A 23,634-nucleotide genomic window follows, 5' to 3' on the forward strand; every position below is an offset into this window, starting at 1 on the left:
TTGTGAATGTCGATTACCAGGTGTTCACCATATGAATGATTTTTGTCTCTATGTATGGGACGTGTGTTTATGAGAATTGGAAATATGAAATCTTGTGGTCTATTAAAATGATGGAAATGATTATTTATGTTAAACTAATGAACTCACCAACCTTTTGGTTGACACTTGAAAGCATGTTTATTCTCAGATACGAAAGAAATCTTCCGCTGTGCATTTGCTCATTATAGAGATATTACTTGAAGTCATTCATGACATATTTCAAAAGACGTTGCATTCGAGTCGTTGAGTTCATCAAGATTATTATTAAGTCAAATATAGTAAGATATATTACGAAATGGTATGCATGTTGTCAACTTTCGATGTAATGAAAGATTGTCTTTTCAAAAACGAATGCAATGTTTGTAAAATGTATCATATAGAGGTCAAGTAACTCGCGATGTAGTCAACTGTTGTGAATCGTTTATAATCGATATGGACTTCGTCCGAATGGATTAGGACGGGTCCCTTCAGTTGGTATCAGAGCGGAGGTCTTAGCGAACCAGGTCTTGCATTGGTGTGTCTAACTGATAATCGTTAGGATGCATTAGTGAGTCTGGACTTCGACCGTGTCTGCATGTCAAAAGTTTTGCTTATCATTTTGTGTCAAAAATTACCTGCTTATCATTCTTAGAGAATCAATTACTTATCATTCTTAGTCTAGACACGTTTTACTGCATTGACTGCATGAATAGTGTATAGACAAAATTCATATCTCAGCGTATCTACTACTTTATATCTTAACGTATCTGTTACTGTAACTTTGCCTGACAACTTCCGTAGATTCCTCCGTAACTTATGGGATTTTAGTATTATATATGCATATGTAAATTATGTATTGCAGGATACTAATCTACATCCTATAATCAATTTCTTATCGAAAATCCTTCATCTGATCGTACGAGATGAATCCTGCAACCAGTTCGAGTCCCTTAGATTCCGATAGCTATTCCAATAGTTATTCTGACAGCTATTCCGACATAGATATTCACCTAAGCTCCGAAAACAGCGTCACCAGCATGAATCAACCAATCAGCCATTATCAATTCATCTGATGGGTTCGTAGTCGACTTAATTAATGGAAACGCGCAGAAGGCAATCCCTTCCACCAACCGAATTCACCTCTTGACAATGAACCTGAAGCGTTTAGCGGCGAACCTGTTCGAGACACCATTTTCAGTCTCATTTCTAGGATAACTCGACAAGATTATATTCTATCCACAATTCTGAACCTTATTCATCCGCTCGTTCCGACCGACAATCATCCTGGAGTAATAAGTCAACGAACTTCGCGCTCGAATAATCAATTCGAAGAATATGGTGAAAAATGTACCAGCTTCAGCAACATCACCGACACCAACAGTACCATCAATAACAGCACCAGTACCATCAACAATCCATGCTTCAATATCATCATCTGTACGTTGAGTATGATCTTCGTTCTACGTATCGTTCTACCTCATTTATCTTCGTTCGACATGGCGAATATGTAATCTCTAAAGTTTTAGAGATTATTTATTCTAGTTCCAACCGAAAAGCAAATGAGTTTAATATCATATTAACTCATTAAATTCATGAATACATCTGAAGAAAATATATATGTATGTATGTTTTCATAAAGATTGTATAAAAAAAAAAATTCTCTTGTACAAACTGTTAATGGTGAAAATATTTTAACGGGTAGGTAATACCCGAGAAGTATTCAGATTTCACAGTAATAAGTTACACTGTACATTCTTCGAAGCTGATTCAACAAGTCATTTACTATCCTACCTACATCCACCGATATACGAATTCGTTCACCACAGAATAACCATTTTCATTCAAATTCAATTTCATATTTGGATTTTGACTTACCAGAATCCAACAAGTGGCATAATGAAGAAATTATAAACACAATAAAAATTGATTAGAAATAGACTAATTAACAACATGAAATTCTATTAAGAATCCACGCTAACAAAATCCTAGCTAACTGTTCCTAGCTAACTGTTAATTCCTTATTATCATTTAATTTATTTATCGCAGTTTAATTATCACAATTTATACTCTCGCAATTTTATTTATCGTCATTTAATTTCTGTTATTTACTTTACGCACTTTATTTATTGTCATTTAATTTCTGTATTTATTTTTTTTTGCACCTTAAATATCGGGACACGTATACAAGGTTTTGACATATCATATCGACGCATTTATATATATTATTTGGAATGACCATAGACACTCCATATGCAGTAATGATCGAGTTCTCTATACAGGGTTGAGGTTGATTCTACAATAATATATATAATTTGAGTTGTGATCGAGTCTGAGACGTATACGGGTCACGACACGTATTAATTAATTCGAATATTATATATGAATTATTGAAATGCTAACTGTGGACTAGTAACTGTGGACTATCAACATTGAACAATTAAAATGAATTAAAATATTGATTATAACATATGAAACTAAACAATTCTTCAAGTTGCCACATGATTTCGTCTTAAACATCATTTGTATCTTCATGATTACATTCTGCGTTCAAACCCTTCATGATTCTTGAAAACACCTCGATCGAAAGGATGAACCAACCGCACTTCGGCTACGGAAGGAAAGATTTATGTATATAGAATTACATCTGAGATACTCTCGGCAACTGAGTAAAAGTTTAACACGTAGCCGCGTCAGATCCTTTGGCATTTATTAGCAAAAATAACTTTGCGATTCCTTTTCAAAGTAGCAAATTTTGTCGCAGCTCCAGCAAGACAACTTCGACTTTTCGTACGAAACAACCTTATTATAACGTTGATATATACGCGTGCTCTTTTATTGTTACTAGAGAACCTTTCATATTCCACCATATTACCATCAGCGTTTAATCATCTAAAAACACAAATTTTTCTGAAACCACCTCGGATTAATAACCGATGATTCAGATATCATAGCATTAAATGCAGAGGAAACAGAAAAATGGTAGATGGTCTAAATGATCAAAAGTTTGATGATAAAGAAAGGAGTGTTAGTAACGCTCGATAGAAAACTGGGTATTGAAAAACAGATTGAGCTACCCATGAAGGAGACCAAGGACAAATACAAGGACCAAACCCTATATTCAAAGAATTCAGGTAATTCTGGATTCGTTGAAATCTTAAGAGAATATCTTGCTCCGAAGTCATGTTAAAATCGCGAAAAATCTTTCTCCATCAACTATCGAACTTAGAAATTCCAAAATATCATCATCAATATCTTCGATATTTCTGAGGATATTTTCATAAATATTCTCGTCCGAAATTATATACCTCCTCGTGCTTCCTGTGTATCATTATACTGAAAACATTCAATAGAAAATTTAGTACCAAAAAGCAGATTATGTGAAACTAGGAAGAAAGCCATGGACAAATCACAAAGAATAAGTTTGACTTCAAAGAATCCAAACGATTCAATGCCTACTGAAGTCTTTAGCGAATATCTTGCTCCTTACTCTAAACCCTTGCGGACAATAGTTTCTATCATTCTCTGATCTTAGATATTCTGAGGTATTATCATATCTTTCATTATAAATATCCTCGATATTTCTGAATATATTTTCATAACTAATCTTATCTGAAATCATTAATCTCTTCGTGCTATCAGTGTTACATCATATAGAAACTGTTAGTTTCTATATTCTATAAACTTTCGAACTTAAAATATGAATGTTATTGAAGTAATCTTGGGAACTAATGCATGAGTTAGTATAATATAATGACACTTGATCAACGTGATTATATTACAGTAAGTCATGCTGAGTTTCTAATGGAACGTGATGATTCACAGATCATAACGTCATCATGTGCCATGTTACATGACTCGTTCATTCTACTTCACCTCTAAACATATCAAGAAAATATATTCTTGATAGTTCTATTCTCAGTGATTCTGGTAATTTGACAAATCAAATCGTGCCATTACGATTTCCTTCTTAGAACATTAACAATATTCATTTCGAAGTCTATATCTGTGAATTCTGAACCATTACAAGCGGTGTTTAATTGCAAGAAGAAGAAACGAAGGGACAAAGCTCCAAAATATAAGAGAAAATATAAAGTCCAATAACAACACGGAGATTACAAACCGTGGGTGTTAATACGAATAGCAATATAAAGACACAGTAGAATTAAGAATAGTATCACCCCAAGGTAATAGTAGAAGTAAACAGATTCTTCTGGTGGAAGATTGAAAAGAAAGATGACAGAAATGATAATTAGAAAAATATCAAGGATTAGAAATGAATTAAGCATTTTCACAATCTTTTGGATGTATGAACTAAGAAAGAAAGTATAGTAATGGTGATAATAATGGAACGCAAGAGCTTAATTTATAATGGAAACATCAGAGTAATCGAGGCAGATCACCATATTTAATTATAAAGATCTTAATTTCCTTACTCGCCGAAGAGTCAAATCTTTTAGATTTCGAAGATTTTCTTTAAATCCTTTGAATTTCGAAATTCAACCAAGACAACGTCAAAAGTTAAGACGCACCTTATTTTCTGAATTCAATCGCGACTACGTCAAAAGTTATGAAAAATCTCCATTTCTTCATCTCGATCTTTTGTGATAGCTTCATTCATACGCTTCGATTAATCGAATCATTTTATCCATACTACTCAATGATGATAAAACTCTATTTATCAACTCATATTCGACATGAAAATATTTTTATTGTTAGCCATGATGACCTCACTCAAATTTCGGGACGAAATTTCTTTAACGGGTAGGTACTGTGACGACCCGGAAATTTTCGGCCAAATTTAAACTTGATCTTTATATGATTCCGACACGATAAGCAAAGTCTGTAATGTTGAGTCTCAAAAACTTTGAAACAGTTTACATGAATTCATTTGACCTCCGAATGCTCTCGACGATTCACGAACAATTAATTGTAAATAGATATGTGTGTATGTATATATAAATAATAATTCGAAATATAAATTGAAGTATTATATGTTGTTGTTATTAAAAGTTAATAAAATAAAAATAGGATATTATAATAATTATTATTTAAAATATATCTATATATATAAATAAAGTATGTTGAAAATAAATATTTAATGATTGTAATACTCGTTTGATGTCCCGATTGGTATTAAGCAATTTAATTCAAACTTATATGATTTCAAAATAAATGGTGATCCGAAAATGAGTTCTATAAATTTTAGGCTTATTAAAAATGTATTTAGGAGCTAATTATTTAATTTTAACACTTTTTATATTTCACCCCTAAATGAGAGGGACAGTTGATGTAATTTTTATTTAATAAATTAATGATCAAATTTTATACTATAATGACGAAAATAAATAAATATAGTTAATTTAAAAATATGGGATTTTTTCTAAAGACTTTTATCCGCCCCTGATTTTACAACGGGACATGATATAATATCCCAAATATAGTGTCGGTAGATAAATCTAAAAACCCTCGGCTGCTAACTGTGTTAAATTGTGTTAATTGGTTTCCTTTTTGACTTTTGTATATGTACTTTTGTGTAAGTTATTATTATTATATATATTATATATGTGTGTATATTTATATAGGTAGATAGATGCTCCATCAACCATCTAGTACCTCTTCCCTCCCCATCAATTCATCCCGCCACCACCTTCACCGGCATCCACCCATCACCACGATGAACCACCGGAACCCTCACCATCAACCCGTCACTTTCCATCACCATTAAACCCATCACCATTTTTCTTATTTCATAAGTGAACCACCCTTGTTAAACTACTGTAACCCGAGTCCAAACACCCTCTCTTTTTCAATCTTTTACTCGCTTTCTAAACCAAGTGATGATGATACAGTGGTAATGGTAACATGAAAACAATGTTGAACAGCGATGAATTTTTTTTTATAGAAATGGTGTTAATATACGATGATCATGAGATGATTCCATTGTTTTCTGTTTTCATTTCTATTTCTGTGAAAAATGAAAGAATGATGTTTGGATCATTGGATGATGAGGACGGCTTGGGAATTGATAAAGGTGATATATATTTCTATATTTTTTTTACGACGATGAACAATAACATATTGGTCACAATTAAATCATGAGATGATTATGTTATGATTAGATTATTTTACGTAGATGATGATGAATAGGGAATGAGATGATGATGATACCGAAGCTTGATAATGATGAGAAAATGATGTTAATCGATGGAAAGATTATGATCGGTTATAGTGATAATGATTTGATGATGTTAAAATGATATTAAGATTATAAATTTATAATGATGATCATGTTTAAGTTCTAGGATAAAGATGATGTTACATGTATGAAGATGATGATGTTTACGAAATGGGTTTTTAAGAAGAAGAAGAACACAGATTTAAAGGTTAAGAGAAATTAATCTGTGAGTGATTTCAGAAAAAAAGTAACAGCTGAGTGGTTTGAAGTGATGGTGTTGAACAGGAGGTCATGGGTTCGAAACCCAGAGGCGGCAAGTAATTTTTTTTTAAAAGCTATGTGGGCTGTTGAGCTTGTGGATCTAATTAAATGTTTAAATGGATTTCATTCTGATGGGCTGTATATATATAAGTGTTTTGTTGGGCCGTGTGTGGTGAATTGCTGGGCCGAGTCCCTTTCCCCCTGTTGGGCCGAAATAAAAATAAAAGTGTTAAATAAATCAAAGTCTGGTATTAATCAGGAAAAATAGAACTGGAGCCATGGTTAAGGGGTGTTATGGGTGAGCGAGAGGTTTCGAGTTCAAGCCTTGGCAGAGGCATTTGTTTTTAAGGCTTGTTTCATTAAGGTAGCTATTTTATTATTTCAATTATTATTATTATTATTATTATTATTATTATTATTATTATTATTATTATTATTATTATTATTATTATTATTAATTATTGTTGTTATATGATTAATATTATTATTATTAATAGGTATATCATTAACAAGTATTAGCATTAAGTATTATAAGTATTATTATCATTAATATCATTATTATTATTAAAATAAGTATTCTTAGTATTAATATCATTAATATTATCATTATTAGAAAAATTATTATTTTTATAGTTATTATAGTTATTATTACTACTACTATTATTATTATTATTATTATTATTATTATTATTATTATTATTATTATTATTATTATTATTATTATTATTATTATTATCATTTTTATCAAAATTTATATTATTATTAAAATTATCATTTAGATTATTAGTAGTATCAATATTATTATTATTATTATTATTATTATTATTATTATTATTATTATTATTATTATTATTATTATTATTATTATTATTATTATTATTATCAGAAAAATGATGCAAATTGATATTTATTATTATTGATATTATTTTACCAAAATAAATAACTATATAAGAATATATTTAATGTATATCATATAACAACATTAATATTTTCATAATAAATACTAACTATTTATCTAAAGTATATAAAATAAATATAGTTAATTTAGTTATTAATGAAACTTACAAATTACTAAAATAACAATTAATAATAATGCATAACTTGTTCGATTACCATCATATGTGTTAACATATATATTAATGATATAGGTTCGTGAATCCGAGGCCAACCTTGCATTGTTCAGTTCCGTCGTATGCATATTTTTACTACAAAATATCGTATAGTGAGTTTCATTAATCCCTTTTTAAATGCTTTCGCAATATATATTTTTGGGACTGAGAATACATGCGCTGCTTTTATAACTGTTTTACGAAATAGACGCAAGTAATCTAAAAACTACATTCTATGGTTGGATTATCTAATCGAATATGCCCTTTTTATTAAGTCTGGTAATCTAAGAATTAGGGAACAGACACCCTAATTGACGCGAACTCTAAAGATAGATCTATCGAGCCCAACAAGCCCCATCCAAAGTACCGGATGCTTTAGTACTTCGAAACTTATATCATGTCCGAAGGAGGATCCCAGAATGATAGGGGATATTCTTATATGCATATTGTAAATGTCGATTACCAGGTGTTCACCATATGAATGATTTTTGTCTCTATGCATGGGACGTGTGTTTATGAGAATTGGAAATATGAAATCTTGTGGTATATTAAAATGATGGAAATGATTATTTATGTTAAACTAATGAACTCACCAACCTTTTGGTTGACACTTGAAAACATGTTTATTCTCAGGTACGAAAGAAATCTTTCGCTGTGCATTTGCTCATTATAGAGATATTACTTGAAGTCATTCATGACATATTTCAAAAGACGTTGCATTCGAGTCGTTGAGTTCATCAAGATTATTATTAAGTCAAATATAGTAAGATATATTACGAAATGGTATGCATGTTGTCAATTTTCGATGTAATAAAAGATTGTCTTTTCAAAAACGAATGCAATGTTTGTAAAATGTATCATATAGAGGTCAAGTACCTCGCGATGTAGTCAACTGTTGTGAATCGTTTATAATCGATATGGACTTCGTCCGAATGGATTAGGACGGGTCCCTTCATCGTTAGCATTGTTTGCATTAGATTTTTTAGCATTCGTTTCCTGAACCGATTTTCCCGCAGTAACACTTGCATCTGTTTGCATTGGAAATACGATAACGTTCTGCGAATTGCCAGGCAATGCATCAGCATTCGCAGAGACGCCAGTTTGTTTTGCATTCGACGTCATGATTGTTAAGCAGATTAACAATTTGCGTATTGGAAAAAACACCTGCAAATCATCACAACAAGAACACGATTTGAAATTAAACCGTTGAATTAATTGTTTAATCGGCGTAAAACAAAAAATTTTCAGTTTAATTTGTAAAACGTGTCCCACGGATGGCGCTAATTGATCAATCCTTAATTAATGATGTTGCTTAATTACGGATTGAGTGCAATAAGATTATAATGGAGGATGGGATGTTCGATGATTATTTTGGGCCCCGATGATCGTTTTTCACTTTAACTATCAAGTGATCAACCACCCCGACCCGGTCTTCGTTATCGATTAGCATGATTCACCTTAACTCAATGTAAGAAGTCCTTAGGCAAAGTCACAAGTGAAATCTACAAAGGCTTAGGCAAATGGCAGAGAATCAACAACCTATAAATGAGAGGCCAAGCTCCCTATTTATAGTATCCGTGATATCCGCGGTCTGCGAGATGCTCGGCTCTCCGCGGAAAGTCAGCGGATCAAACCGCAGTTTGGCATTTCAGCGAATACTTAACCGCAGTATTTATTTTCAGCGAATATGGCATAACTGTGCCTTATAATCTGCGTAGTTCTGTCCTTAGCTTTTTAGAAAATAAAATACACATATACAATGCTATGTATATGATCAATTAGACTATATTCACTTGGAGTTAATGTTTTAAGAATGAGTAACTAATGTCACCCATTAAAAATTTAAAAATTGCCACTAGATACACTTATTTCAATAGTGTCACTTAAAAAAATTTACATTATCCATTGTTGTCACAAACTAAAAATAAAAATAAAAATAAAAATAAAAATAAAAAAATTCACTAGATGGTTTATTTCACGTACCGGTAGCACGCGCTACCAGTGCTAACTAAGTTGGTCCACCCGTTATGTTCGTTAATGTGTCCAAAATAAACTAGCTACTATAAGCGGAATGTTTATTTTCTTCATTTATGTTCGTTGCTCTAACGCCTTTTTAGTTATCTAAATACTCCTTCCGTCTAAAAAGAAGTGTAATCTAAATTTTTTTTTGATATATTTAAAATAAATACGATAAGTATGACTAGATTTATGTAAAAATAAAATTATTTAAGTAATAATTAGAGTAATTTGAGAATTTAATGATGTTTGATAGTGATTTTGATCATTTTTGTTAATTTCTTAATAAAGATATTTAAGAATAACAGTTAAGATTGTTTTCACCTCTTGATTCAGGTTGGTAAACCATGTACCGGAAAATCAATGATAAACCTCTTATACGTAGGAAAAAATTATCTACATCTTACCTCTCCATATCTCACTTATGTGACATTAAGTTTTGTTGTTGTTGTCATTTTGTGCAGGTAACTTAAATGATAAACCTCCTAGGTAGAAATGATATGTGTACATGTCTGATTGTATATATTCTTTCAATAACTTAACCAAACGTTATTTTTATGAACGACAACTCACACACCAAAGAATACTATACTAACCAAAAAATTAAAGATACAATTCCATACCTTTGAAATAATCCGATATCGATAAACTTGAGACTCATCTTCATTCGGCAACACAAATGATCCATGAACATGTTGATGGTTTGTGTGTACGCGTCCACCCTTTTCTTCATCCTCACCACCACCACCAAGTTTCACATCCGTTTCCGTTTTATCTTTACGTTCATAAGCCAACGACAAACTCTCAAACATTTGTGTCGCAATTGTAGCCACCATGGCCACAAACCCCGTGAACGGAAAATCAGCCCACGGATGTTCTTTCAAACACGGAGACTTTAAATTTTCAAAAGCATCAGGAAGTATATGAATAAAACCGGTAGCCAATATCACACCAGCTGCAAATGCTTTTACCAAAAAGAAATCATCCTTTTCGGGGTGTAATGCCGGGAAGATGTTGCTGGCAAATGGTAAAGACACGCCAATGCTGCCTGCAACGAGAATTGAAACAAGTGCAATTAGTTTGTACGCGAGAGCTTGGTTTTTGTTCCCGGTGATTTCGTCCCGTTCACAAGTGCAATCTGCAAATACTTTGGTGGTTATAACGGTTGATAAGAAGAGTGTAACAAGTGTTAGCTTATGAAGTTTCATTGTTTTTGGAAGTGATTAATTCGTTATAAGTCACTTAATTTAAAGGGTTGCTTGTTATATAGTGAAAAAAATATATATATATATATATATATATATATATATATATATATATATATATATATATATATATATATATATATATATATATATTGTATACGTATATATGTATTTGTGGGTCCTATATTGTATGAATGTTGGGATATATTGCTTGACCTTTCGAAGGGGAAAACAACTAATAATCAAACACAACGAACAAGAAATATAGTACCAATAGAAATTCACGCTGATAACAAAACAAAAAAAAAAAAAAAAAAAAAATTAAAAATAAATAAATAAATAAATAAATAAATAAACGTTTTAAACAATATACGTTGACACATGCCGGAACGCAAGCTCTCATTGAAGGTGAAATACTGAAATCCAAGAGTTAATTAATTTACTATTATTCAGGTATCATATGTTAACAATTAGTGTGACATTTCTTAACACAGTTATTATAAGTTATACAATTTGAAAGACAAATATATGAAACGAATACATAAAACACAACAAACGCAAATTTTAAAAGAACAAGACAAATGTTTAACATCAATTACTCAACTAAATGGTTATGAACAAGAATATTTATAATGTGCAAGATACAACTAGAAAGAAAGAATTTCTCCAGTCACAAATAAACAGACGATTATACTACGGTAAATTTCAATATTAACAAACCAAGAACAATTGCATAGACAATAACCGTGCTATGTATAACAAGAAATTTTTAATTGAATAATTATTTTAGCTTTTTTAATAAGAGATGACTGTTAAGAATGAAAAAATGGGGCAGATGGCTGAATCATCCATCAAGACTTAAGATCCAATTAAATGGGTTTGGATTCAGGCAATCAACTAATGCTTAAAATCCAACTAATCCATTCCGGTTTTGTTGTTGCTCGAAACAAATTTGTCTTCTCGATATTAATATACATTTACAATCAACATAGGAACTACTCAACTTAAGCATCTGATATCGTTGTTCATCAGTTTTCTATTTAGGTCTATCCCGAGGAGATAATTGAATCAGTGATCGATTTTCATTGAGCACCAACCCGTAAAGGTAATTGGATCAATGATCAATTTTCGTTAAGCATTTGCTTCGTAAGCCCAAATGGTTACTAAAAGATAGGGCCTTTCCTTTTTACTCCATTTTAGAAGGGTGGAACAACAAATTTAGGTTGCGCAATTGAATATTCATCTAAATGGGTCGAGCCATTGGATCAGTTCTTGGCCCATAGGTCAACTTTTTTTTTTTTTACCATTTGGGTCCTATAGGTGATTCATTTGCTTCTGAAAGTTTACTTGATAAAACTTACTAATCAATGAAACCACTTAAAATCATAGTAAAAGACTCTTTATATCACTATATTCACTGTTCACTATCACTATCACTATCATTATCACTATATACATAGAGAGTCTCGATTAGCTAATAATTGTTTTCAAAACTCCTTTCCGTTATATTATCCAACTATCCTTAACAATCCACTTAAAATATTAGCTAATAAATATTATACCCTTAAAAAAAAAAAAAAAAAAAAAAAAACTACTGATCGTGATAATCATGAAACTGCACGAATCGATTACTATTAGAAAATCCATAACCGTGATAACCTGCTCAACACGATATGATGAAACGGCGACTCACCATAGGTAAATTTGAAATTCTCTGTAGGTTATCATCCATTATCATCTTCAATTCCTTAATTTCATTTGCAATTTCACTCGATTCTTCATCCATAATCATCTTCAATTCCTTAATTTCATTCGCAATTGACCATTGGAATTTGTAAAACTGTTGTTTGTTACTAAATAGGGATGAACAACTTACAGACACATAGTTTTGTTTAAAAAGGTGTTGGATATGTAAATCCTTCAACTACTCGGTGATAATTGGAGTCTCATTAGGGACATCCCAAAGTAGTTCTTTATTGATGACTTCAAAAGACCGCCTATAGATTGTCAGGTATCAAATTATTATGTCAAATAATTTTTTGTGTATGTGATAATAGGATTATTCCAAACCGTTGATTCGGATTTTGAGTCTGTTTGTTGTAAGTTATTTCTGTATGTCACAATTATCATCATTGACTGTTAACAGTTGGCTTGCTATAGGTTCACCCAGAGAACCTATTTTAATAATCCTAAAGGAATACGATTCGACCCGTGAAATTATAACCTGCTGATTGGTTGGATGCATGGAGCTCAGATGTGCCCATTCAATTTGCAGGTTCGATATCTTTATCCACCTTGCATTTCAAGTTACATTCCTTTATCTGTTTTCACTTTTGTGTTTATACGATACTGTTGATGAGGTTTCATATGCTCGACATTATTAACAAAACTGAAAACATGTTGTTTATGAAAAGTATCTATATTGGAGAATCTGAGATTTGTATAATTTTAGGCCATAATACTTAATTACCTTTTTTGAGGACATTTGATAGCTTTTATTGCCGGTAATAGCATGATTTATATGCCTATATGTGTGAACTGTCCTATGTAAGTTATGAGTCTAAATGATCGGATATGAGGAAAAAAACTTGAGTCGGTAGCAACTAGCCATGGGAGAAGACGTTAGTTGATGAATTAGGGGATGTTTTGTCAATGCGTAATGATGGGTATGGAAGACACCTAATGAGTTTCAGTAGTAGATCTTTGATTCAAGTAATTGCAAGTTTATATATATCGCCTTTACATACGATAGATATGGGTTAATTTTTCTCTACGTGGGGGTGGAGAAACGACTGAATAATTTTAGTAGAGTAGAAGAAGGATTATTTACATCTTAATTACCTCTTTCATACCTCCATCCTTGAGATCGGGTATTATTGTTTATACTGATTAGTGTTTTTTCATTTGAATTTAATCAAAGTATAGTTTAAATACAAGGTGTATATGTGTATTCACCTTTTACATGCTAATAACCAACTCATAGATAGAAACTGGTTTTTGTTGTCTTTATTAAAGAAAAACAACTGTATTACAATTGTATTTTTGTTTCTATGTTGTATTAAATACATTATTTTGTATTTTTATTGTTATACTGTTTTGCATACATATGAATAATGTACAAAGATCATTGTTATTCTCTAATATTCGGCCATATCACTTATTACAGCTTTTTGGGTAATGGGATCTGTGAACGTGAACGTGTCATGGTTTAAATCCTACTTGTAGGATGTTATACTCTTTAACATCTACAAGTTCACATTTCCAGATCATCCATGGATCGTATATGTATATTGTCTATTTGTATGGAGAATATATTTTGGTTATATCTTAGGTTCTTTTCTAAACTTCAATGTTCCTTAGATGTGGCTATCATCCAATGAATGCATTTTACAATGACCCGAGCTTCCATCCAGTGAGTTATAATAAAGACTGCGTTTACAACAAGTTAAAATGCACAAATTGCTACAACTGTGATTCTCTATGTATTAGTTTTATTGCACTCGTGATATGGATGTTAACCTGCTCATTATGTTTCTTGATGTCTATTAGTTGAGACTGGGTAAAATAGATAGGGTAGAAGCACATGGTAGTCCAAATTTTTAATAAGTAGTGATGTAGAAGTCGGAATGGATTATATCCACCAAAATTTTTGAAGTTTTTGAAGATATCATATATGATTTAGAATGTCCCGTATTATTTAGAAAACAATTCATTTCAGTTTGGGTTGAAATTACCATATTGCATATAGTCTTGGGGACCTTGGGAACACTTTGTAAGGTCTTCTATTGGTGTTAAGTTATAATTTATAATTTTATAATGTTTGTTTATATTATTGACATGTCATTAATATGAATATGCATCTGTAGAAGATGTAAGGTTTGTATGTGGAGTAACAGCTCTTACCATAGCCATCATAAACGAGTGATCTGAAGTTGGCATGTATTTTTGTTAAGTCGTGTTAATTACTTTAGGAATTGGGTGTTGTTAATGTGGAACTGATGGCTATGTTACATTTCATAGGGTGCTTCAAGGAGTCCACTTTCACTTATGTATTGCTCGAAAACGTTTGATGGCTATGTTACTTTTCATATTTGTTTACGTCAATTAAAGTACATAAATTTTCATGCAAAATCCCGTGAAGCCGTGGGTTATAAGCTATTAGATTAAAAATTGACAATCTAATACCCTTTGATCCAAGGGCCTATATTCATCTCCTATCACTATTAGGTAATAAATCATAAACTTCTCATAATGTACCTAAAATACCTTTAAATTAAAAAAAAAAAACACGGGAGCTTTCAACAAAATTAGGGGTTAACAAATAAAGGGGTTCAGGTTATAAAACCCTACTTCATCTCCCAAATCATTGACACTTATCAAAATTCGATGCTAAAATCGGCTAGGGTTTTTTTGAGAACGATAGTTCTCTTTGTGATTAAGATAAGGTAAATAATCGCCAACTAATTATATGCATAGAGTGCATGAGGCTGGATGACAATGATAATCCCAAAGTTAATGAATTTCTCAGAATGGTTGTTAGCAGTCTCAAAAAAATACATTCAAGGATTACGTAAAACATAAATAGACATGCTTTTACATGTAGGTATTAATTTGGTTCCGGAGATTTTACATGCATTCAAGGATTACGTTAAAATTCTCATTATATGTGTCAATATGGACGGCTTTTATAATTAGTCAAGTGGGTAATATATTACGTTAAGATTCTTATTATATGTGTCAATATGGGTGGTTCTTTTATTTATATTTTTAAACATTTGAAATATTATATTATTTATTTGTGTTATCATTGAAAGTAATTTATTACAATATGTAAGGTTTTGGGTTTAGATTTAGGGTTTAGGTTTAAGGTTTAGGGTTTAGATCCTAGGGTTTAGGGTTTAGATTTTAGGGCTTATGGTTTAGGATTAGGGTTTAGAGTTTTTAGGGTTTAGTGTAGGGTTCAGGGTTTAGGGTTTAGATTTAGGGTGTAGGGTTTAGAGTTTAGGGTTTAGAGTTAGCGTTTAGGGTTTAGGTTAGGGTTTAGGGTTTAAGGTTTAGATTTTAGGGTTTAGAGTTTAGGTTTATGGTTTTGGGATTAGATTTAGGGTTTAGGGTTTAGGTTAGGGTTTAGATTATAGGGTGTAGGGTTTAGGGTTTACATTTAAGGTTTAGGGTTTAGGTTTAGGGTTTAGATTCTAGGGTTTAAGGTTTATATTTTAGGGTTTAGATTCTAGGGTTTAGGGTTTATATTTTAGGGCTTAGGGTTTAGAGTTTTTAGGGGTTAGGTTAGGGTTTAGGGTTTAGATTTAGGGTGTAGGGTTTAGAGTTTAGGTTTAGGGTTTTGGTTTAGATTTAGGGTTTAGGGTTTAGAGTTTAGGTTTAGGATTTTGGGTTTAGATTTAGGGTTTAGGTAAAGGTTTAGGGTTTAAATTCTAGGGTTTATATTTTAGGGTTTAGGGTTTAGATTTAGTTTTTAAATCAAAGGATTTTAGAAGAGTTTAGAGTTTAAGGTGTAGAGTTTAGATTTTAGGGTGTAAGGTTTAGATTTTATGATTTAGATTATAGTGTTTAGGGTTTAGGTTAGGATTACCTAATATTATCATATGTGATCTGTTTACTTTATGGCAACAATTTTATTTTATATGTGATCTGGCGAAATGGATGTTAGCCTTTTTTACAGTGTTAGACTTTCAATTTTATTTTATATGTATTGTTTTTAGGTTCAAAAAACCTACATTGATTATGAGTCAGGTAACACTAATATTGCAACTGAATCAATTTATTATAAGTCTAACAAATACTATACAAGATATAGTGATTCATACAAGTCAATGGTGATTCGTCCCTCAAAAAACTCCACGAATTCGTGAGTCTATATAATAGGTCAATTCTTGTGACGCTCATACTAATGAAATAGTTATATATGTATCTATTTAGTATTTCCATCCATGATAAAGTAAATCATTTAATTTCAGCTTCGTATGTACCTTTACTCATAAGCATTTCTTATTACAACCCTTTGATGGTTACATATGTGCAACGTATTATTGGTCTATTTATGTTATTGAATATATCACAACCTTTTGTGATTTATCTAATATTGTTTGCTTTTTAATCAACCTAACAAATACTCTATCAAATTCTATCATTTCATAAACTCCGCGAAATCGCGGGTCTTTAACTAGTATATATTAAAAGAGAGTCTCGATTAGCTAATAAATGTTTTCAAAAAACCCTTAATTACCATTAGATTAGAAAATTACATTATAATACCCTTTGATCCAACGGTCCTTAATCATTCACTGAAAAATTAGCTAATAAATCAAATTTACATACAATTAGTCCCTAAAATACCCTTCTAATAAATAAAAAAAAAAAACACGGTAATCACTAAACTATAAACCCCAAAATTTAGTGACACAATTAGGGGTTTACCTTAAAGTCAACATTAACGGTAGCTTCTAACAAAATTAGGGGTTTATCGTATCAAGTTTTACGGTTTAGTGTTATCTATCTCTATACAGGCAACGACGATCTCTCCGATCCTTGAAGAAGAAACCTTAAAACGTTGGTGATGAAACAAAGACAAAAGTCGTTGCTTTGTCAACATTCTAGGGTTCTATTGAATCCTTAAAGTATTGATGTTTGATCCTCAATTAAAGAACGCAGGTATGATTTTTGGTATAAATTTTCAATCAAAATACATTGGCTATATTTTATTCGATGTTTTTCATAACTGATCTTTTATCAAAAATTTATTGGTCATTTACAATAGAATTGCTATTTCTTTAATCATAACCTATGTTTGATTCAATGTGAATTTACATATGATTTCACAACCACCGACCAGTTGGTTAATAATAATTATAGATATGCGTACGTAATGGCTATAATGATTTGATTGTGTCTACGATTTTTTCATGATCAACGGTGTGAAAGTTAAAAGTTACAAATTTCTACTGGTATATAACCTTTTGAGTTGTGATATTTGAATATATATATATTTGGATGATTGTTTAAGTTTTTACTGTTTTTATAATCAGAATTGTGACGACCCGGAAATTTTCGACTAAATTTAAACTTTATCTTTATATTATTCTGACACGATAAGCAATGTTTGATAAGTTAAATCTCAAGGATTTTAAACTATGTTTATACATTCATTTAAACCTCGACCAAATTCCAATGATTCACGAACCATTAAATGAACATATATGAATATGTATGTATATGTGTATATGTTATAAATTGAAAATGTCAACAAAGTATTTAAACGTATAATGCTTTATATGAACGTATTTGTTTCAATATGATTATCGACGAAATTAAAAAATATATATATTAAATGATTGAATTATCAGAAACTTTGAATTATGATTACAAGTCTCTGTTGAGAGGTCCACTATGATTTGAGAAAATCTATTCCTCTTAACGATATTCGGAATAATTTGTAAAGCTATTTATAAATAAAAATAAAAAGTGTCATTTACGAAAGTTAGACAAAAGCTAGTGGAGAATTGGTTTCCATAATATTCTATTAATCTATTTTCAAACGTACAAAAACGTTTTCAGTTTAAAAAGAACTTTATTATTAAAACGTATATAACTTTTATAAATATCTAGAATCACTTTTGACAACTCATTACTTAACCAGTATAATAAATATAACGATATTTATATTTTATTTCATTAAATATATAAAACGATTTAAATTAATATTATATATATTTATACGCGTATTATACGTACATAGCTTTATACTTTTACTATACTTTAACTTTACCTTTACTTTACTTTTACTTTACTTTAACTTTAATAATTCACTTTAATAATTCATACTTTAATAATTCACTTTAATAATTCATACTTTAATAATTCATACTTTAATAATTCACTTTAATAATTCATACTTTAATAATTCATTTTAATAATTCATACTTTAATAATTCACTTTAATAATTCAAAAATCTATTATAAATAGAATTCAATAGGTTTTATTATTTCATAGAAACTTGTAAATATATTTCTCTAAACTCTCTCAATCGAATTACATATATATATTTACTTAGTATTATTTCAAGATATTATTAGTATACATAAAATATTACGACGGAGTGATGTCCGAGTGATTTCAAAATAGTTTTTTTTTGAATGAGTCGAAGCTAAGGAAATTATGGGTTATAGCTATGGAGGTGATGGGTATGGTTCATGGGTATGCTCGTAAGGTCAATCTAGTGTTTATCATCTCCGTTGCGTCTACGTATTTTTCTGCAATATTGAATCTCAATATTGATACGTGAGCACTCATAACTTAACTTTTATATATCAATAGTGTATCCCTGACTAGTGCTCGAGTATATAGGATTATGCATGCTTGTACATTCGATATTGTCCTTAGATAGGTTTGTTGAATCCTGAATTAGATACATATGCTACTGAGATAGGGTATATGATATGCATGTCATTGGAAAGCTAGCGAAAAATTAAGAACTTTTTATTTAGATATCGAATGGTTTTGATGAACTGATTAGAAGTTATAGTCAACTGAATTTTAGTATTATTGTTAAAATGATTATTATTACTATCGTCGTTATTATTTTAATAGAAATATCATTGTTATTATAAAATACCATTATTACTATTATGTTAGTATTATCATTTTATCATAATAACATTTTTAGTAAATATAAATATTGTTATTTTTTTATAGAATAATAATAATTATTATTACAAAATAATACAACTTTTACTTATTATTATTATGATCAATATTATTTTATCAAATAAATAGGGGATGCAAAGATATTTTTCACCACGCGTAATATCATTACATTAATAATACTTACCACTATAGTTTTACGATATTAAGTGAACTTTATAAATTTTACTACTTAAGATATATAAAAGTATATTTTATCATATATAAACGTTAATATAAATTTTTATTAATAAATGACTTTTATTATTATAAAATCTAATAAATATATTTAAATATATAAAACGACTATAGTTAAGTTATATAATAAACACGTATAAATTTTAGAAGTCATTTTGGGTCAAGTTGACTTTTGTTGACTTTTGTATATTAGTCTCGAGCATTAGGATTGTGGTACACTATGACTTGACCAAAAATTGTTAGACAAATATTGACCAACATATAAATATATATAATTAATATAGGTTCGTGAATCCGAGGCCAACCTTGCACTTGTTAAATGACGTTATATGTATTTTTACTACGAAATACAGTATGGTGAGTTTCATTACTCCCTTTTTATATATATTTTTGGGCTGAGAATACATGCGCTGTTTTATAAATATTTTACGAAATAGGCACAAGTACTAAAACTAATTCTATGTGGGTTTAAACCAGAAATATACCCTTAGCTTGGTAACATTAAACTACTTGTCTATGTACGGTAGGCATGAATCCTAAAGATAGATCTATTGGGCCTGACAAACCCCATCCTGACTATGAGATGCTTTAGTACTTCGAGGTTATTTTAAACACACATGATCTGGTGTACTTCAGAGGGTAAAACATGAATGTTAAGGTTTGTTACCGGGTGCCTACAGCTTATAGAATATTTTTATACACTTGCGAGTGTACATATATTTATAAACGGAAATCTTGTGGTCTATTAATATATTGAAATGATTGTTATGATAAACCTATGAACTCACCAACCTTTTGGTTGACACTTTAAAGCATGTTTATTCTCAGGTATTAAAGAAATCTTCCGCTGTGCATTAGCTCATTTTAAGGATATTACTTGGAGTCATTCATGACATATTTTGAAAGACGTTGCATTCGAGTCATTGAGTTCATCAAGATTATTATTATGTCAATTATAGTTGGATGTATTATGAAATGGTGTGCATGCCGTCAACTTTCCTTGTAAAGAAAGTTTATCTTTTAAAAACGAATGCAATGTTTGTAAAATGTATCATATAGATGTCAAATACCTCGCGATGTAATCAACAATTGTGAATCGTTTGTAATGTATATGAACGGGTCCTTTCAAGAATTAAGGTTTTAATTGTCTATAAAGAATCCATAGCGTAAGCAAACAGAAAAGCGAAAGCCAAACTGGAGGTTTATGCTCAAAACTGCATTATAAGTTTAATGAGTCAACTGCAAATGGTCATTTAGTTATAAATTTACATTTGGTCATTTGGGTCAAGTTTGCATTATAAACGAAATGGGTCAAATGTAAATGGTCATTTGGCCATAGAGTTAAATTTTATCATTTGTTCATTTGGGTCAAATTTGTATAATAAACTAATTGGGTCAACTACAAATGGTCATTTGGTCATAAAGTTACTTTTGATCGTTTTGTCATTTAGGTCATTTTGTTCTTTCGATTGTTGCAGATTCTTGAAATTGCACAACTTCAGGATGTAAATGTGAGTTTTGGCTCTTACCTTTGTATAACTATTGTTTTTCATGGAAACACCAATGTTTGCATCTAAAAAATGTTCAAACTTTATAAATAACTGGAACGACTTTACAACAACAACAACAACAACAACAACAACAACAGCAGAACCCAATACCACCTGAGTGGTGTAAAAGTGAAACGACTTTGTACATTTGAATTGCATATTCAATGTTTATAGGTTAAGTTTGCAAAATGAGCATTCAGGGTAACTGGCCAAAACGGATAACTTTTCAAGTTATCGTAAAGGTCTAATGATGTTTTAGGCTATTGATCTTAAGTGGGCAGATGAGAAGTTGACATTTGATGCTTCAGATGCATCAAGTGATGTTTTAGATCTCCACAAATATGAACATGCAGAGAAGCTTATTTGAACTGATCTTGTTTGTGTTTATGTACAGGGTAGCTATCAATTAGCACTTGAGCTCAATAAATCATAAAAGGCTCAGAGTCGTGAGCACCTATATACGTCGTCTCTTCCCTAAGAACACTGCATATTTAATAGAAAGTTCGACTCTTTATAATATAGTTCAATGAATATGCTTTCCTTTTTATTTTTATTTTTATTTTTGTCTTTATAATATAGTTCGTGTTTCATGTCTTTATATTGTGCACGTCTTCTTTTGCAGATCGAAACTTGAAGGAAGACCACAGTCTTTCAGACTCACTGATAAAGTATGTCACTATCATCATTTGACTTTCAATGTCAAACGCATGTTTTCTAAACGCAGTGACGATAATAGGATCAAAAGTCAATGAGGTCCTAAACAATTTGAGTCGTACTTTGTAAAAGTCTTTTCTAAAGAATGCCTATTTATTTTCATGAAAACCACTAATTTTAAAAATAATAGGGATCTTATCTGTAAATTTAATGTTGTCCTATACAATTTTAGTGGTATTTTTATATCAAAAAATAAATTAATTTTATTATGGGGTCAAAGTACCTCACTTGCTTGCACATACATTCGCCACTGTCTTAACATTAATTATTCGCAAGTGAATTAAATGATTATTTTCTGAATCTAAAATTCGAACCGTGTGCAGGGAAATAGTGATATACAGACATGGTTTAGGGACGATGATGCTGATGAGCGTGCTCTTCGTGGCGAGTTAGTAATTAGTTCTTCTAGCATTTAATTTCCATAAGTTTTAGGGAATTTACTTCAATAATAGTTATAATTGGTATCCGGTACATGGTTTTTAATCCCGGCTGAAAAATCAAATGCTGATTCAGATATTGTTTCTGTAAGCCGTGATGAGAAAAAGCCTTATATTCAGCGACGATAAACTTCAAAATCTAATCTAATGAATTTCGATTAACGATCATCTTTCTTGATTTTGCAGGAGTGTGCTAGGTACAAGTATACCAGGAAATTCAATAGTCAACTCATCATCAGAGGTTTGTATTGCTAAGTTTACATCATTTTTAATATATGAAATAATTCATTCTTATTACATCAGGATTGTGCTCCGTTACGAACAAATCTTCATTTGTTGGTGCTTGCTACACATTTGAAAGGCATCATGGTGCCCCCAGCTTTTTTTAATCCTTTTCGTAGAGGTTGTAAACTGAGACCTCCCTTTTTAGTTCATTAATTTTGCTTCAATTGGGTGCTGTGTATTTGCTTAATATAACTACAATACCCAATCCCACGAAAGTTATATTATTTAATGCATTCAAGGCGTTAAAATTCTCATTATAGGTGTCAATATGGGCGGCTTTTATAATTAGTCAAGTGGGTAATATATTACGTTAAGATTCTTATTATATGTGTCAATATGGGTGGTTTCTCTGGTAACCGATGATAAGAACTATCGAATATCTTTGTTGGTGCAAGATCAACGATGTCGTTCTAAATTAGGTTTGCTTTTTTCTTCGTTGTGGATCTTTATTATACGTTTTCATTTTTCCAAATCCTAAGCAAGGTTTGTTATTTGATTTATATTGTTATATTTAGGTCTGTTCCTTCCTGCATGCGTGAGGCCCATGCTGATTCCTTTGAATCGTCTAAGCAAGTTCCTCCACCTGCGTTAAGCGAAGTGAGTATCCCATCTCATTATGGTAGTCTAAATGACAATGATGATAACTTTTTTCTACTTGAAGTTTTAGCTTGTGTGTTGACCTGCACTTCCAAAGTTCCGATTTCTCAATCAGTCAATAATGGCTTATTGCAGGTGGTTGCGGGTATGATCGGTAAAAAGTAACGATGATATGAATGGAAGACCGAAGACCTCTACTCTTTGGCCCCATAAAACTAAAGAATTTTTGTTTATGTAATCTGTAACATTTTACCCATGTAATCTGTAACGATGTAACATTTTTGTTTATGAATGGAACACTTGAAGGCTTCATTTGACAAGTGCTATAACTACTTAATAACTTTTTATAAGTATGTGGGTCATTTGAATTT

At 30.8% G+C, this 23,634-nt stretch overlaps 1 protein-coding gene and 1 long non-coding RNA gene across 2 annotated transcripts in view; one reads left to right on the top strand and one right to left on the bottom strand.

The window, feature by feature from the left end:
* LOC139897291 (zinc transporter 5-like) overlaps nt 1–10,787 on the bottom strand; it is a 28,708-nt gene extending 17,921 nt beyond the window's left edge. Inside the window, exon 1 of the mRNA XM_071879986.1 lies at nt 10,203–10,787. Coding sequence (XP_071736087.1) covers nt 10,203–10,787 — 585 coding nt within the window. The remainder of the gene's footprint in view (nt 1–10,202) is intronic.
* Nucleotides 10,788–17,265: 6,478 nt separating this feature from the next.
* LOC139897292 (uncharacterized) lies at nt 17,266–23,143 on the top strand. The gene is made up of 6 exons (XR_011776508.1): nt 17,266–17,453; nt 21,159–21,191; nt 21,625–21,731; nt 21,853–21,898; nt 22,268–22,332; nt 22,568–23,143. It is a non-coding gene; the product is annotated as an uncharacterized lncRNA (long non-coding RNA).
* Nucleotides 23,144–23,634: the final 491 nt, after the last annotated feature.

This window comes from Rutidosis leptorrhynchoides, chromosome 3, assembly GCF_046630445.1.
Source record: "Rutidosis leptorrhynchoides isolate AG116_Rl617_1_P2 chromosome 3, CSIRO_AGI_Rlap_v1, whole genome shotgun sequence".
Taxonomy (NCBI): domain Eukaryota; kingdom Viridiplantae; phylum Streptophyta; class Magnoliopsida; order Asterales; family Asteraceae; genus Rutidosis; species Rutidosis leptorrhynchoides.